The sequence below is a fragment of the Cetorhinus maximus genome, chromosome 23 (assembly GCF_964194155.1).
Source record: "Cetorhinus maximus chromosome 23, sCetMax3.hap1.1, whole genome shotgun sequence".
Classification (NCBI taxonomy): Eukaryota; Metazoa; Chordata; class Chondrichthyes; order Lamniformes; family Cetorhinidae; genus Cetorhinus; species Cetorhinus maximus.
In genome coordinates this window covers 11,003,062-11,021,649 of record NC_135901.1, presented here as the reverse complement: position 1 = coordinate 11,021,649, position 18,588 = coordinate 11,003,062, and the positions used below count along the sequence as shown (strand labels likewise).

At 44.5% G+C, this 18,588-nt stretch overlaps 3 protein-coding genes across 3 annotated transcripts in view; 1 reads left to right on the top strand and 2 right to left on the bottom strand.

The window, feature by feature from the left end:
* The window catches only part of LOC144698217 (uncharacterized), a 141,715-nt gene that overhangs the window by 57,881 nt on the left and 65,246 nt on the right, over positions 1-18,588 (bottom strand). The gene's annotated exons all lie outside the window — the stretch shown is intronic.
* Positions 1-18,588, bottom strand: part of LOC144697800 (uncharacterized) — a 56,659-nt gene that overhangs the window by 1,255 nt on the left and 36,816 nt on the right. The window contains 2 exon segments of the mRNA XM_078569792.1: positions 9,933-10,610; positions 13,951-13,956. Of these exon segments, the coding sequence (XP_078425918.1) occupies positions 9,933-10,610; positions 13,951-13,956 (684 nt within the window).
* On the top strand, positions 1,717-4,136 carry LOC144698190 (uncharacterized). Its single transcript, XM_078570148.1, has one exon. The coding sequence runs from the start codon at positions 2,720-2,722 to the stop codon at positions 3,566-3,568; it is 849 nt and encodes a 282-aa protein (XP_078426274.1). The 5' UTR covers positions 1,717-2,719; the 3' UTR covers positions 3,569-4,136.

The following is an 18,588-nucleotide window of genomic DNA, read 5'->3' as shown; positions in this document are numbered from 1 at the left end:
AGCTCTGCCCACTTTATTCTAGCCCCCAAATTACCAGATTCATTCAGCTCAGTATCACAACCTGCCTTTCTGTTTTTCTGATTCCCTCACACTCCCTTGTCCTGTTTTAAATTCATTTTTCAACGTGTTGGAAGAGGTGGATTTACAGACGGGAAACACAAACCGAACATCACATCAAGATCTGACAGAATCATGAGGACCTGAATATCATCGGCCTTTGAACATGGAAGCAAAGGGACCCGTTTCCAGCCTGGATAAACCGTATACGTGTTTTGTGTGTGTGGCCAAGGCTTCAGCTCTTCTGCCCGAAGACAAAACCAGCGCAGTCACACTGGAGAGAAACTGGAAATGTGGGGACTGTGGAAAGGTTTTCAGTTACCCATCAGAGCTGGAAATTCATCGGTGCAGTCACACCAGGGTCACACTTACCACAAACAGAGCAGGCAGCCCTGTTTGTCCTTCCACAATCAGATGCAGATGATACCCAGGTCCTGGTGACTTGAGGGACTTACGTCCTTGGCTTGTTGCATTGTTCCAGTGAAGCTCAACGCAAACTGTAGGAACAGCACCTCATCTTCCGACTAGGCACTTTACAGCCTTCCGGACTGAATATTGAGTTCAACAGTTTTAGATCTTGAACTCCCTCGTCCATCCCCACCCCCTTTCCGTTTCTTACCCCTCCTTTTTGTTTTTTCCAATAATTTATATAGATTTTTCTTTTCCCACCTATTTCCATTACTTTTAAATGTATTTCCACCCATTGTTTATCTATACCTTTTATGCCCTTTTAGTCTTATTTCACCCCACCCCACTAGAGCTATCTGTACCTTGCTTGTCCTGCTCTCCACTTAATTAGCACATTCTTTTAGATAATATCACCACCTTCAACACCTCTTTGTTCTTTTGTCTGTGACATCTTTTAGTTATCTCCTCCTATCACTGCTTGCTTGTCCCAACAACCCCCCCTTCTCCCCCCCCACCCTTAAACCAGCTTATATTTCACCCCTTTCCTATTTTTACTTAGTTCTGTTGAAGGGTCATGAGGACTCGAAACGTCAACTGTGCTCTTCTCCGCCGATGCTGCTAGACCTGCTGAGTTTTGCCAGGTATTTCTGTTTCTGACTTGCTCAGATCCTGATGGGATCTTTGGTTTGAATTTCCTGGGTCCAAATCCCATCATCCCTGTCGCCGCGCATGCGCCCGGCTGCACACCCTCCCTTCTCAAGATGGCGGTGCGGCCGTTACCCTCGGGTCTGTCATCAGAAACCCCTCAACTGCTGTTCCACTTGTTGGAAACATGGGATATGGGAGCCTACAGGAGGTGTTTCTGAAGCCTCCAAGTCCACCCGCCACCTCTATTCCTCTCCTGCCTCAAGTCATCCCCCCCCACGGATTCAACAGGACATCGTCCAGCACCCGCACTGCGCATGCTCCAATCTCTGCCCCATAACACGCATGCGTCGGGGCGTGCGATTAGGGCCCCGCCCCTCATTCACTCCGATTGGTTGGAGGACCAGCAGCCCCAACTCGGTCCTCCAGCCCCGCCCCCTCTCTTCCTATTGGTCCGGAATCACCATCCGCCGCTTCCGGCTGCTCTGCGGCACCAAACTGAACCGGAGGCCCAATTGGGAAAAGGTGGTTATTTCCGTTCATTTAACATCATTGCTAAAGTCAATGAAGGTAATTTGTTGTTTTGAGGCAAGGTATTTGGTAGAATTAGAGTGAAGGAGTGGGATTGATCCACAGCCTGAGTCACCAGTTTAAGGACAGGAGGAGAGAGAATCTGGAGAGGAGAAAAGAATAAGTTGGAGACTGGACACTGAGTCTGGAACAATGAGCAGAGAGGGAGAGGAGTGTGTGGGACAGAGATTTATAGATTTGGAGGAATGAGAGGGAAAAATGTTCCATAGAAACTAGAATTCTCTGTTCTGAATTTATATATTTAATACCACATGGACTGCAGCAGCTGAAGAAGGCAGCTCACCACCACCTTCTCAAGAACAACTAGGGATGGGCAATAAATGCTGGCCCAGCCAGCAAAGCCCACATCCCATGAATGAATAAAAGAAAATATCTTGTATTTACAGTGATAACTTCTGTAAACGCATTTTACAGGAGGTTAGAAGGGGAGGATCTCACTGTCACTTGATTCAGCAGAACCTGAATATCACTGGCCTTTGAATGAGGAAGGGTAAACGTTTGTCTATTCTGTCTGTGGAAAAAGATTTCAAACATCACTGTGACTGATAAAGCACCAAGACATTCACACACCCGAATGAGAGTGTTCCAGTGCACTGGCTGTGGAAAGAGTTTTAATCCGTTACACAGACTGAATAAAAATCACACCATTCACAGCAGGGAAAAATCATTCATGTGTTCTGCTTGTGAACAAGGCTTCAACTGATTGTCCAGCCTGGAGAGACACAAGGACATCAGGTCCTCTGAGAAACCATGGAAATGTGGGGACTGTGGGAAGGGATTGATTTCCCCATCAAAGCTAGAAACTCATCAACGCTCTGTCTCTTTCTGACATTTTTAAACATCAATGTGAATGGAAAAACACAGAGACACGCACCCCTGACTGCGAGTGTTTCAGTGGATTGACCGTGGAGGGAGCTCTAACCAGTTACACAGCCTGAAAAAATATTGCACCATTCACAGCAGAGAGAGGCCGTACACATATTCTGTGTACAGATGAGGCTTCAGCTGATTGGCGAACATGCAGAGACACAAGGACACCTGCACCATAGAGAAACCGTGGAAATGTGGGGACTGTGGGAAGAGATTCCGTTCCCCATCTGCACTCGAAATTCATCGACGCATTCACACGGGGGAGAGGCCATTCACCTGCTCTCAGTGTGGCAAGGGATTCAATCACTCATCACATCTGGTTACACACAAGCGAGTTCACACCGGGGAGAGGCCGTTCACCTGCTCCGTGTGTGGCAAGGGATTCACTCAGTCATCACACCTGCGGTTGCACCAACGCGTTCACACTGGGGAGAGGCCATACATCTGCTCCGTCTGTGGGAAGGGATTCAGTGAATCATCCACCCTGCAGAACCACAGTGTTGTTCACACTGGGGAGAGGCCATTCACTTGCCCCGTGTGTGAGAAGGGATTCACTCGGTTAACCAACCTTCTGCGGCACCAGATAGCGCACACCGGAGAGAGACCATTCACTTGCTCCGTGTGTGGGAAGGGATTCACTCGGTCAACCAGCCTGCGGGCACACCGACGTGTTCATACTGGAGAGAGGCCATTCTCCTGCTCTGAATGTGGGAAGGGATTCCCAAATTCATCCAGCCTATGGAAGCACCGGCGAGTTCACACCGGGGAGAGGCTGTTCTCCTGCTCTCTGTGTGGGAAAGGATTCACTGAATCATCCAACCTGCTGAGACACCAGCGTGTTCACACTGGGGAGAGGCCTTTCACCTGTTCTGAGTGCGAGAAGGAATTTGCTGATACATCCAGCCTGCGGAAGCACCGCCGAATTCACACAGAGGAGAGAGCCCGTTCACCTGCTCTGAGTGTGCGAAAGGATTCATGGAGTCATCCAACCTGCTGAGACACTATTGCAGTCACACTGATTACAGGCCCTTTCGATGCTCTGACTGTGGGTGTTAATTGTATCAGCTGTGGTTACATATACATAGGTGAAGGGAATTGATTGGATGGTTACTTGAGCACAGATAAAAAGAAACTTACTGGCATGGAGTGGAGTCAGGAGTTATATAACTAAAGTTTCACTCTGTGAATAAGTCTATACCAAGTAAAGACTGGCTCCAGTTTCTTTCTTCACCATAAGGCTGTCATGGTAACAGATTGCTTGCCTAATGGCGAAGGATGGAAACTAAACGGAAATAAAATTTTGGACAAAAGCTTCCAATCCTAGTAATTTTTGTGAGAAATGGCTGAAAGCAATTGTCAGGGTCAGATACCCAGCCTGTTCTTGGAGTCTGAGCCATACAACCAGTGGAAGAATGAAGTGGATATGTGGACACGGGTTATGTCCCAACCAAGGAGGGAACAAGGTCTGGCCTTGGCACTGTCACTTCCTAACAAAAGTAAAATCAGAACAGAAGAATTTTGTGAGCTGGATGCCTGTCAGTTGGATATCGATGAAGGTTTGGATCTTCTATTCGGGTTCATTGATAATATTTACAAGAAAGCCTGTGAGCATAATCGGACTTTGACAGGTTTTGAATGAGGGCGAAAGCACCTTTAACAGATCTGGATTGGAACAGCACTAATAGATGAATGGGAACAATTAACAAGTGTTTCAGGATTAACTCAAAATATGATTATGAGCCAAACTGCCCAAAGTGGAAAATCAGGGTCTTCAAAGTGACTCATGACACAGAGAATTCTGAGGCTGAAGATCATGACAATTATCACTCTGAAGGAATTGTACTCGTCACAAAGAGTTTTGGTCCATTTCTGAGTATATTGTTCACAGACGCTTTCAACTGTGCTGTGTTAGATAGTGGCTGCACCTCGACAGTATGTGGATCAGATTGGTGAAGATGTTACCCAGATTCACCTCGTGGTGAAGATGGACACAAGGTTAAGGAGGGTTCAACTTGTTTAGGTTTGGGTGATGTCACACATTGAAGCCACTAAAAAGAGTGGTGATTCCATGCAAAATATCTGGATTCAGCCACTTTATCAGGACTGGTGTAGTCTTTTGTGAGATCCCCTCACTGTTGAGTAAACCTTAGGTAAAAGGCACAATTGCAACTGGACATGAATCAAGATAAGACAACTGTTTTTGGAAAGTCAGTGAGTCTGCAGTTTACTCAATCAGGGCATTATCGTATCCCTTTAACAATACCTGCTGTTTCGAATCAGAGTGTTTGAGAAAGATTAATGGAATCAAGTGATAAGAATCAGCGAGAAGAAAAGCAAATTGTCTTAAAGCTAAAAAGACAGTTTGCTCACCCTTCTTGTCAAAGATTAAAACTCCTGCAGGGTGGTTGATGAAGAGCATACGAGGCTCATAGAAGAGATTAATGCAAGGTGTGAAATCTGTAAAAAGTATCGGAGGACACCGTCACATCCTATTGTAAACCTTCCCTTGGCATGTGACTTGAACAAGTTAGTTGCCATGGATCTAAAGGTATGGGACAAATTCAGAAATATTTTCATTCTACACTTTATGGACATAGTAACTCGATTTAGTGTTTCTCTCATAACACATGGCAAGGACAAAAGAGTGATTATAGACCAAGTCATGGAGAAATGGATAGGGACTAGACCTGGGGCACCAGCTAAGTTTCTGACTGATAATGGAGGGGAATTTGCTAATGAGTTTAGAGACATGTGTGAAAACATGAACATTATGTTCATGAACATCACAGCTGAAAGTCCTTTCAGCAATGGACTCTGTGAAAGGAATCACGCGGTGATCAATGAAATGCATAAAATCTTAGCTGATCAGCCAAACTGCAAGTTGACCACTGCACTGGCATGGATGATTCATGTAAAGAATTCACTTCAGATGGTTGGAGGGTATAGTCCCTATCAATTGGTCTATGGGAGAAATCCCAAATTACCCTCTGTGCTGGGCGATAGCCCTCCTGCTTTAGAAAGCACAACAATTAGTTCCAATTTTAGTCATCAATTATCAGATTATTTCATGAAAAGAACTGCTTGAACTCAGAAATTATTGGGAATCCTAGCTATGGGTGTCTCATCATGTAATGCTTTGTACAAAATAAGGAAAATCATATTCTTTCTGTTTCGAAATATTGTTTGTGGCTATTGTTAGGATCCCAGTCGAGACCATTAACTTTTAAAGAGAAATTCGAATACCCAGTGATTAACTGAAAGAATTACGCCACAAGATTCCATATTTTTAAACAAAAACAAACTTTACTATGTATATAAGAGAAAAGAAAATTAAAAACCAGCACAATGAACTTAACACGATAGTTAATAAAGACTTATACTATTAACCCAGTTCTACTTTTTTAACTTCCCCCCCACCCCTAACACATGAATTCATTTATATTTAACGATATTTTGAAGGTTCATTCACTTCTGTTCCTGGGACCATCCCAAAGATATGTCAAAGCTCTCCAGAATTCTCTTTAATTCTCCTCAGTATTCCAGCTGTTCTCCAAGTTCCAAGATTTTATGGTGGTCCTTCCATTAGCTTTTGGCTAAACAACCCTCCAACTTTCCTTTAAGACCTCAAAACTGTGGACTCCTCAGTCCAAGCGTGGGATTCAACGCCTTTTTGCTGAGGGATTTAAACATTAGGAACACCCCTAGTTCCTAATGGCCCTATAAGTTTCCAGCTGGTTCACACCTCCTGGTCCCACAGCTGGCTGCGTCCAAGCGAACTGCAGACTGCCTGCTTTCTGTGAGAAACACGCAGAATTCCAACCAAGGCTCCACCCTGAATCACTTATCCCCATGGTAACAGAGACCAGTTGGGATGTCCAATTGATATTTAAATTAATTAACTTTTAGCTTCAAAACCAAAGCTTTTTTCCCTGAGGTCTGCATAAAGAATTCACCTCTCTAACAAAGACAGGATAATAATTAAGATAAAAGCAAAATACTGCGGATGCTGGAAATCTAGAACAAAAACAAAAATACCTGGAAAAGCTCAGCAGGTCTGACGGCATCTGCGGAGAGGGATACAGTTGACATTTCGAGTCTGTATGACCCTTCATCAAACTAAGAAATATAGAAATGAGGTGAAATATAAGCTGGTAGAGGGGGGTGGGACAGGTAGAGCTCGATAGGGGGGCAGTGATAGGTGGACGCCAAGAAGAGACTGCCAAAGATGTCATAGACAAAGGGGCATTGACGGTGGTGATATTATCTAAGGAATGTGCTAATGCAGATATTAAGGGTAGAAAGCAGGACAAGCTAGCAGCAGATGGCCCTAGTGGGGGTGGGGTGGGGGGAAGGGGTCGAAATGGGCTAAAAGGTGGAGATAAAACAATAGATCGAAATAAATTTAAAAATAGGTGGGAAAAGAAAAATATATTTGTAAAAAAATTATAAATTATTGGAAAAGGGGGGATCGGAAAGTGGGTGGGGATGGAGGAGAGAGTTCATGATCTGAAATTGTTGAACTCAATATTAAGTCCAGAAGACTGTAAAGTGCCTAGTCGGATGATGAGGTGCTGTTCCTCCAGTTTGCATTGAGCTTCACTGGAACATTGCAGCATGCCAAGGACAGACATGTGGGCATGAGAACAGGGTGGTGTGTTGAAATGGCAAGCGACAGGGAGGTCTGGGTCATGCTTGCGGACAGACTGAAGGTGTTCTGCAAAGCGGTCACCCAGTCTGCATTTGGTCTCTCCAATGTAGAGGAGAGTGCTTTGGGAGCAGCGAATGCAGCAGACTAAATTTAGGGAAGTGCAAGTGAAGCACTGCTTTACTTGAAAGGAGTGTTTGGGCCCTTGGACGGTGAGGAGGGGGGAAGCAAAGGGGCAGGTGTTGCACCTTCTAAGGTTGCGTGGGAAGGTGCCGTGGGAGGGGGCTGAGGTGTAGGAGATGATGGAGGAGTGGAACCGGAGGGTACAATCCCTGCGGAAAGCCGCCAGTGTAGTGGGGGGGGGTGAAGGGAAGATGTGTTTTGTGGTGGCATCATGCTGGAGTTGGCGGAAATGGCAGAGGATGATCCTTTGAATGCAGAGGCTGGTGGGGTGATAAGTGAGGACAAGGGGGACCCTATCATGGTTCTGGGAGGGAGAGGAAGGTGTGAGGGCGGATGCACGGGAGATGGGCCGGACACGGTTGAGGGCCCTGTCAACCACCATGGGTGGAAAACCTCAGTTAAGGAAGACATGTCAGAGGAACTGTTTTGGAAAGTGGCATCATCAGAACCGATGCGACGGAGGGAAAGGAACTGAGAGAATGGGATGGAGTCCTTACAGGAAGCGGGGTGTGAGGAGCTTTAGTTGAGGTAGCTGTGGGAGTCGGTAGGCTTGTAATGAATATTGATGGATAGTCTATCACCAGAAATTGTCAGGACAATAATTGACAGACCCAATGTCTCCAGGTCTCCAGCTAAAAGAGCCCACCTGCCGTTTTACAGTTCTTACCCTTTGAGCTTTGGCTTCTTAAATCAACATGGGCCACACCTTGTGATTGTGAATTCCCTTAGGGTGTTTTTGTCAGATTCTCAGCCCAGGTTTTCCAATTATCGTACATTTAAAAAAAATCCAATTCCTAAACTAAAAGTTATATTTCTAAAACATGAATTATGAAACTAGATATTCACAACACCTTCCTCAGGAAGAAATGAAAATGTCTCACCCTCGTAATATCCTATTTAGAATATTACAACTTACAACCTGCTGTACATCTTAACAACAGCCATATCTTATCGAATGGCGGAGCAGGCTCGAGGGGCCAAGTGGCTGACTCCTGTTCCTGAATCCTATGTTTTCCTATGTTTAACTATCTTATAACATGCAATACACATAATAATCCCTCCAATGTCCACTTCAAATTCACAAGTCTATCTTGATAACAGCACATTGCTGAATTCCATGTCCAGGAATCACATTCCACTGAAGATGTGAAATATTACAGCTTGCAGTGTTTTCTGAAAGTTTTCTTCTTACAATAATTATAGTCCAAAGTTCCTTCTGCAAAAGGAGAGCCCTCATTGCTGTTCATATGTGTATTTTCAATTTCAGTTTGAAAATCTGTTTGTTCAGAGTTCACCCTTTGAGCTTTATTTTCTTCCATGTCTGTAGTTTCTCCATTGTTTAAATCCAAAAGGAATATCCCAGTCAATTCCACATTTAAAGTGTCTTCTTCTTGTTCAGTTGGAGGTGGAACTTTTTCATTTTTCAGTTCATTTCCCAGACTCAAACATTTTGTATTCTCTTTTTGAGACAACAAGTTCAGAAAGGCTTCTTTTTGTGGCAACAGCTCGTTCCTTCATTGGTCAAAATCTTCTTTAGCCATTTTAAGAATGTTGTTCAAATGCTTTTAATGTTCAAGTAAAAAGGTTTGATATTCCTGTTTTGAGTATATGGGATCTTGGGCTTCAGAAACAGAGGTATTGAGAACAAAAGTGGGGAAGTTATGCCAATAGTTTATAAAGCTCTGGTGAGGCCACTATGAGAGTCCTGAGTCCGGTCCTGGTCACTACACTTTAAGAGGATGCGAGGGTCCTTGAGAGGGTGTAGAGGAGATTTACCAGAACGGTTCCAGGGATGAAGGATTTTTACAAGTTTAAGTTGGAGAAGCTGGGATTGTTCTTCTTGAAGTAAAGGAGACTGAGGGGAGTTTTGATAGAGGTGAACAAGATTATTGCAGGTTTAGATAAGGATGGGTGGAGGCTCGTGTGGAGCATAGTGGTATTGTCACTGGACAATACCACTATTCCAGACACCCAGGGTTTGGGTCTGTGGACCTGGGTTTGAATCCCAACACAGCAGATGGTGAAAATTAAATCAAACAAAAATCTGGAATTAAAAGTCTGATGATGACAACATCTGGTTCACTAATGTCCCTTAGGAAAGGAAATCTGCTGTCCTTACCTGGCCTACGTGTGACTACAGACCCACAGCAATGTGGTTGACTCTTAAATGTCCTCTGAACAAGGGCAATTAGGGATGGGCAATAACTGCTGGCCAAGCCCTGTGCTGTAGACCCAATGGAACAGAGACAAATGTATTTACTTGAGACCTATCTGTAGTGGTAGAAAAAACACTATTTACTATCCAGGATAAAATAGACATTCTACATCAGCTTTTGTGAGTCAGTTCAGTGGAAACATGCACTCCCAGGCTAAAAGAGCATCAGCCCACTGGAAGCAAAGTCATGAGACCGGCCAGTCCAGCAGAAAGAAACACTCAGGCCCTCCCACTTCATCAATCGTCAGAATGAACATGGTTCTCTCCGGGATGTGACTGACGGCAGCAATAACAGCAGAATCCAACCCCTGTTATCATTTGTGAACTCGCTGATGTTTCTGAAGGTAGGTTGATCGACTGAATTTCTTCCCACACTCAGAGCAGGTGAACAGTCTCTCCCCAGTGTGAAGATGCTGGTGTCTCAGCAGGCTGGATGAACCAATGAATGCTTTCCCACACTCAGAGCAGGTGGGTGGCCACTCCCCGGTGTGAATCCGCTGGTGTGCCTTCAGGAAGGACGACCGACTGAATCCTTTCCCACACTCAGAGCAAGTGAATGGCCTCTCCCTGGTGTGAACTCGAAGGTGTATCCGCAGGCTTGATGAATCAATGAATGCCTTACCACACTCGGAGCAGCTGAACGGCCTCTCCCCAGTGTGAACTCGCTGGTGTATCCGCAGGTTGGAGGAGTGAGAGAATCCCTTTCCACAATCAGAGCAGGTGAACGGCTTCTCCCCAGTGTGAACGCGCTGGTGTGCCTGTAAGTGAGATAACCGACTAAATCCCTTCCCACAATCAGAACAGGTGAATGGCCTCTCCCCGGTATGAATTCGCTGGTGTGTCAGCAGGTCGGATGAAGTAGTGAATGCCTTTCCACACTCACAGCAGGTGAACGGCCTCTCCCTGGTGTGAATTCGCTGGTGTCTGAGCAGGTGGGATGAATGAGTGAACCCCTTCCCACACTCACAGCAGGTGAATGGTCTCTCTCCAGTGTGACTGCGTTGATGAATTTCCAGCTGAGATGGGGATCTGAATCCATTCCCACAGTCCCCACACTTCCATGGTTTTTCCATAGTGTGGGCCTCCTAGTCTCTCTTCAGGTTCGTTGATCAGCTGAGGCGTCCACATATAGCACATGTACGGTCTCTCCCAGCTGTAAACAGTGATGTTCTTACAGGCTGTTTAACTGGTTAAAGCTCTTACCACAGTCAGTGCACTGGAACACTCTCACTCGGGTGTGTGTCTTCGTCCTTTCTCAGTCACACTGATTTTAAAATCTTCTGAAGCGCACAGAACAAAGTTTTCTCCTTCAAGATTCAAAGGCCGCTGATGTTCAGGTCGCACAATAATTGAGTGACTGCCAATTCTTCACTTGATGTTTGGTTCGATTTTCGTCTCTGTAAATCCTCCTCTTCTAATATCCTCTCAAAGGAGTTTATAAAAGTCAGCACCCTCAGTCCAGGATAGAAACTAGAATTGCCTGTTCTTAATTCCTCTGGAACATTATTTCCTTTCTTACTCCCCAAGCGTTGTAAGTAGCTGCCCCCACAACACACTCCCTCCATTAGCTGGAGTGTTTAGTACAGTTTTGGTCTCCTTACCTAAGGGAGAATATACTTGTCACAGGGGGAGTTTAGCGAAGGTTCACCAGACTAATGCCTGCGGGGTGGGATTTTCCTATGAGGAGAAATTGAGGAAACTCGGCCTCTATTTTTAGAGTGTGTGAAGCTAAAACAAATGTTGTGCTGTTTAAAATCAAACTACAGGACTTGGAAGAAAATGAGGGGAAGACATATTGTAAACTCCCCTCCCCCACTCCCTCAGCTGGCAGCGCAGGCGCAGAAAGCGCTGCTGTCCGGAGCAGGCGCAGTGCAGTTGCCGCCAGCGGTCGCTCGATCTCTTTTTGAACCAGCCAACCGCCGTAGACAGAGGTGGGGGGATGGGGAGTTCGCCGAGCGACTGCTCCCTCTGGCCGGAGCCGTCAGCCGGTTACCTGGAAACCTTGTCTCGAGGAGGTGCAGGGGGAGGGGGGAAAAACGGGTGGGGTCGGGGCTCCAGTGTCCGCGCGCCTGGCCTGCAGACTGGAACCCGAGGACGTCACCGCGGAACAGAGTGATTCCTATTGGCTGATTCGGTGAACGTTCCATTGTGGACGTCACAATGCGAAAGGTGAGACAATCAGCTTCAAACCAAAACTTGCTCCTCTGGGCAACATCTGTGAGGAAATCAATGTTTTTACTTCTATTTGTTTTTTAATTCTGGGGTTTAATTATGGACTTGCAGGAACTGAAGGGAGAAGAAGTGAATCCAGGGAGGGTGCAGACTCTGGAAAGGTTGGCTCACGTCTCTTTCTCTTAAAATCATTGCCATTCTTTGTTCCCTCAACCTGACACATTAATTTGTCTGGTTGAAAGGTTGCTCTCTTTCCTAATGTTAACAATTAAAGGGGTGATTTCCCCAGGAGATGGCTGACATTTAAGATGACAAGCTAGTAAGGTAGGACATTAAAGAGTGAGGTGATGCATTTTGGGAGGACTAACAAGGCAAGGGAATACACGAGAGCGGTAGGACCCTTGGAAGTACAGAGGGTCAGAGGGACCTTGGTGTGTATGTCCATCAATCTTTGATGGCAGCAGGACAGGTAGATAACGTGGTTAAGAAGGCATATGGGATACTTACCTTTATTCGACAAGGCACTGAATACAAGAGCAGAGAGGTTATGATGGAGTTGTAAAAAGTGTTAGGCCACATCTGGAGTACTGTGTGAAATTCTGGTCACCACACTGTAGGAAGGATGTGATTGCACTGGAGAGGGTGCAGAGGAAATTTTCCAGGGTGTTGCCTGGGCTGGATCATTTCAGCTATGAAGAGAGACTAGATAGGCTGGAACAAAAACAAAAAGTGCTGGAAAAACTCAGCAGATCTGACAGCATCTGTGGAGAAAAAGACAGAGTTAACGTTTTGAGTCCATATGACTTCTTCAGAGCTAAAGGGAAATAGAAATATTGTGAAATATATACTGTTTAAAGGAGGTGTAACAGGTGGAGGCAAAGGAGAGATTGCGAAAGATGTCATAAACAAAAGGTCAAAGGGCTGTTAATAGTGGTGGTACTGGCTAAAGGAGGTGCTAATGGAGACATGAAGAGTGGAAAGCAGAATGTGATATTGGCAGGACCAGGGTAAGCACTCTTGAAAGTGACAGATGGCCCTAGTGGGGGTGGGGGTGGGGTGGGGTGGGGTGGGGTGGGATGGGATGGGGTAGGGGGAGGGGATGGTGGTGGGAAAAAAGATTGAAAAGGCTAAAAGCTGGGGATAAAACAATGAATAAAAATTGAAATAAATTTTAAAAATAATAATAATGAAAATAAGTTGGAAAAAGATAAATAAAAATTAAGAAATAAAAATGACAGTAAAAAAAAGGGATCAAAAAGGGGTAGGTAGGCTGGGGTTGTTTTCCTTAGAGCAGAGAAGGCTGAGGGGGGACCTGATTGAGGTGTGCAAAATTTTGAGGGGCACAGATAGTGTAGATAGGAAGTAACCTTTCCCCTTAGTGGAGGGGTCAGTAACCAGGGGACATAGATTTAAGGTAAGGAGCAGGAGGTTTGGAAGGGATTTGGGGAAAGATTTTTTCACCCAGAGGGTGGGGGGTTTTTGGAACTCACTGCCTGAGAGGGTGGTAGAGGCAGGAACCATCACAACATGTAAGAAGTATTTAGATGAACGCTTGAAATGCCATAGCACACAAGGCTATGGGCCAAGTGCTGGAAAATAGGATTAGAGTAGATAGAGGCTTGATGACTGGCACAGACACGATGGGCTGAAGGGCCTCTTTCCGTGCTGTAAAACTCTATGACTCTATTTTTGAATATAGATTGTGTTTGTCTAGTGTTAAGACAGTAAATGCTAGATTTTTATGGTTCTTTAATAAAGTACATTTATTATTTCTAGTTTTCCTATATAGTACTGTATTTATTTCCAGTCAATAAGGCACAGAAGTTGTCCATTCAGCAACATGAGTCCATGCTGACTCTCTGTAGAGCCCCATTCCACCTGTATATCAAGAGAGGAAAGAATAAGCCAAAGCAACTAGAATTGGCTGTTCTGAATTTTTGTCCTATACTGACAATGGTGACTTTTGTAAATTCTTTTTACACTATTTTAGGAGAGGATTTGCAGACAGAAATCCCAAAACATCACATCGTAACCTCACAAAGTCACTTGATTAATTGGGACGTGTAAAACACTGGCCTTTGAATCTGGAAGGAGAAATGTTTGTCTGTTCTGTCTGCTTCAAAAGGTTTTAAACATCAGTGTGACTGGAAAAGCACCGAGACACACACGCCTGACTGAATGTGTTCCAGTGTACTAACTGTGGAAAGAGACTTAACCAGTTATACAATCTGAACAAACATCGCACCATTCACAGCAGTGAGAGACTGTTGTCTGTCACATTATCTGTGTGGGGACGAGACTTCAACTCATCGTTGAATCTGGAGAGACACACGGCGACGCACCATGGAGAAACCATGGAAATGTGGAGACTGTGGGAAGGGATGCAAAGCTCCATCAGAGCTGGAGATTCATCTACGCAGTCACACTGGGGAGAGGCCATTCACCTGCTCTGAATGTGGGAAGGGATTCACTCAGTCATCCACCCTGCAGAAGCACCAGCGAGTTCACACTGGGGAGAGGCCGTTCACCTGCTCTGAGTGTGGGAAGCGATTCACTCAGTCATCCAGCCTGATGGCACACCACATCACTCACACCGATGAGAGACCCTTTAAATGCTCTGACTGTTTGAGTAGCTTCAAAAGTGCGGCAGATCTGAGGGTCCACCAACGCATTCACACTGAGGAGAGACCGTTCAGCTGCTCTCACTGCACAAAGAGGTTTACAACGTCATCCAACCTTTGGACTCACCAACGCGTTCACACCGGGGAGAGGCCGTTCATCTGCTCTGAGTGTGGGAAGGGATTCACTCAGTCTTCCAACTTGCGGGCACACCAGCGAGTTCACACCAGGGAGAAACCATTTGCCTGCCCTGAGTGTGGGAAGGAATTTATTCAGTCCTCCAACCTGCGGGCACACCAGCGAATTCACACTGGGGAAAGGCCGTTCACTTGCTCCGTGTGTGGGAAGGGATTCACTCATTCATCACACTTACCGAGACACCAGCGAGTTCACAAGTGAATGCAGGGGTTGGATTCTGCTGTTATTGCTGCTGTTAATCCAGGACTGATCCATGTTCATTCTGACAATTGGTGAAGTGGGAGGGTTAGAGGGTTTCTTTCTACTGGACTGGCCGGTCTCACAACTTTGCTTCCAGTGAGCTGATGCTCTTTGAGCCTGGGAGTGCACATTTCCACTGAAATGATCCACAAAAGCTGTTGAAGTATATTTATTTTATCCTGAATAGTAAATAGTGTATTTCCTGCCACTACAGGTAGATTTAAAATAAATACATTTGTCTCTATTCCATTAGTCTACAGCACAGGGGCCAGGCCAGTCGGATCAGTTGGTCTTTGTCAGTATTTATGCTTCACATGAGCCTCCACTCACCCTCTTCATCTCCCCTCATCAGCATATCCTTCTATTCCTTTCTCCCTAATGTATGTATCAAGCTTCACCTTAAAAGAATTCATACTATTCACCTCAACCACTCACTGTGGTAGTGAGTCCCACATTCTCACCACTCGTTGGATGAAGATGCTTCTCATGAAATCCCTATTGAATTATTGAACCCCTTTATAATCTTAAAGACTTCCACCAGGTCACCCTTCAGTCTTCTCTTTTCTAGAGAATAGCGCCCCAGCCTTTCCTGAGGGTTAAATACTCTCAGTTCAGGTGTTATTCTTGTGAATCTTTGTTTCCCCTCCTCCAGTGCCTTATTTCCTTTCTCTAAATGGAGATCACAAATGTTGACCATCCTCCCAGTGTAGTCTAACCATGGTTCTGAACTAGTTGAACATAAACTCCGTGTTTTTCATTCTATCCCTCTAGAATGCCCTACACATGGGCCCCACATTCAAGGAAATTTGCGAAGTTCTAGGGAGTCTGGAGCGAGGATTTACGATATTGCCACCAGGGATGAGGGACTTCAGTTAGTTGGAAAGACTGGAGCAGCTGAAATCTCTCTCATTAGATCATTGAGTCATTAGTGTAGGGAATGGGGCCATTCGACCCTTTGAGTCCATGCTGACTGTCTGTAGAGAAAACCTGTCAGTCCCATTGCCCAGTCCTATCCCTGTAGTGCTCCATTTCCCTGAAGTGCCCATCCAATTTCCTTCAGAAATCATGCCATCATCTCTGCTTCTAGCACACTCATAGGAAGTGGGTTCTCGGTCATTGCCACTCACTTTAAATGCACACAAGGCTCACAGAGCACAGAAGGAGGCCATTTGGCCCATCGTGTTCATGTCAGATATTTGAGAAACTACCCAGTTAATCCCAGAATCCTGCAATTTTATTTTCCTTTCAAGAATCTGCCCAATTCTGTTTTGACAGATAGAGTCCAATCTGCTCTCTGCACCATTTTCAGGCAGTGCGTTCCACATCACAAAACTCGCTGTGTTTCAACACAAATAATTCAGGATGCAGCATGTTTGGATTTTCACAAGAGTGTTTGAAATGTTGTCAAAGACAAGGTTATTGCACAAAATTAAGACTCAATCCATGTTATTTTGATGTGCAGACAAAACGTAATATATCCAAATTTGTGGACAATTGGAAAAAATTGCATTTCTTTGCACCTTGCACCACCACATGACCTCCTACAGCTTTTTACAGCCAATGAAGTACTTCTGAAGTCTAGTCACTGTTGTAATGCATGAAACTGTAGGTAGGCCTGGGTAGCTAAATTTAGTTTTAAAAATCAATCACTTTCACACTGTATTCACTGTTATAGGCAACAAGGTTAAGGAAGCCATTTTAAACTCTAACGTGGCTGGATCTTTATTTTTTTATCATAAAAACTGCATCAACATAAATGTTTCCAGAACCTGCAGGCCCAATGCAAATTGTTTAAACAAAGAAACTATTTTCTAATTTTGATAAGTTATAGGACATCATATTCTACCAAAGTTCAGTTCAAGAAGGCTCATTGTTCAATCCAATCAAGATTAATAAGAAACTATTGTCTTCTGCAAACTGTCTTTTTGAACCACTCATTCTTGTGTCAACCAAATCTATGAATTAAATATTACTGTATTAATTAGCTACCAGTCAGTAACAGCTGATTGAATAAGTAGTGAGCCTTAATTGAATTATAATTAATAAATCAATTCTGAATCAGTAGTTATAGTAAAAGACTGAGTTTTATTTGCTGTAAAAATATAATACTTTAATTGCTGTGTATGTAAAGAATGTGCAATGAAGATAAATGTACTGGCAAGAGAGACCTTCAAATTCTGATTAGCCTCAACATTTGGAACTGTATAAGGGATCACATAGAATCAGATAAAGGGATCATATGAAACAGTTCTATTGTATTCCTGTCTAAGATAATGAGAGAAGGTGGTGTAAGTAATTTGGGATCCAATTAAATTAACCAATTGTCATGTTACAACAAGCCCCACTCTGACACGGGGTAATTGTCACATTGGACATAAAAGTAGAGGTTCTGAAGGTCTTCCTTGTTAGCCAAGTATGAAGATTCCCCAGGCTGAGTTCCAAGAAAATTACTGTCAAAGAAGGAGCCAGACTCCCGAGGCTGAATTCTATAAGAATTGCTGTCAAAGAAGGAGCCAGAGAGGGTTATACTTTTATGCACTGATCACCACATGAGGTTGTAAAGTCATTATTTTAAAGTTGTGAAGTAAACCTTTCTCTTTTAATAAACCTTTTTTTAAACTTACAATCCAGAGAATTCTGCCTTTGCCTTAATTGTCAAAATTCTTGTCTGAACCAAAGTGAATTCATTAATTGGCAAGTTGGGGGTGGCTGAAATCGATTAAGTTACAGATCATAAGATGAGGTAACACAAAACTTGAATTTAAAAACTTGCATTTGTAAGGGCCGTTCACAACCACAATACATCCCAAAGTGCTTTACAGCCAATGAAGTACTTTTTGAAGTGTAGTCACTGTTGTAATTTAGGAAACACAGCAGTCCCTGCTCTTCTCTGAAATTGTAGCCAGGGGAACGTCCAAGTCCACCCAAAGGGGCAGACGGGGCCCTTGGGTTGGCTTCTCATCCAGAAGAGAGCAGTTCCAACAGTCCAGCACTCCCTCAAGCTTCAACTTGCACAAGTTTTCAATTCCCATTTGACCTTTCTTTCTGTCTCTATTGCTCATGTCAACGACAGCCAGGCGACGGAGCTGAGGGCTGAATTTAGCCGAGAATAACGGGGCCTACGTCCCAGTTAAGAAATTGCAATGGGTGTCGACTAATAGACGGGAAGATGCTGATTGGCTGACTGGGAAATGGGCTTCTAGCCAATTGGGGAAGAAGTGGGGGGTGACCGGGGCTGCTGGTGATGGGACCCCTCAGGGTTCAGTGGCCCTGTGTCCAAAGCGGGGAGTCACAGGAACAGCGTACAGAGGAGCTAAAGAGAAACCATTTGGGTTCAGAACATTGTGCAAATCCTTTTACCTCTGGTTGTCTTTGATCCTCAAGTAATTTACGTTTTAAAAAAAAGTTCTGTTTCATTAATGAACTTTTATCAATAAAAATATTTGATTTTTCTGGACCTTTCATGATTAGCTTCATGCACTTTAGGGAAAGTGGGTGAGAGGGGTTGGCAGGCTCTTTAACAGCAAGTGAGTCCCTCCAAGGTAATTGGCAAAGGAGCCAGAGAGGGGGAATGTGATTTTATTTTTGACACAGCGATGTTAGAAAATGGGGTTCAGGGAGTTAATTAACTCTTTGTCCCCCTTTCCCAAACTCTTAAATGATTCACAGTGATAACATTGATTGGCGACAATGATTAGATTTTAGTCAGTATAAATGAGACCTGACAATTGCTCATGTCTGAGCA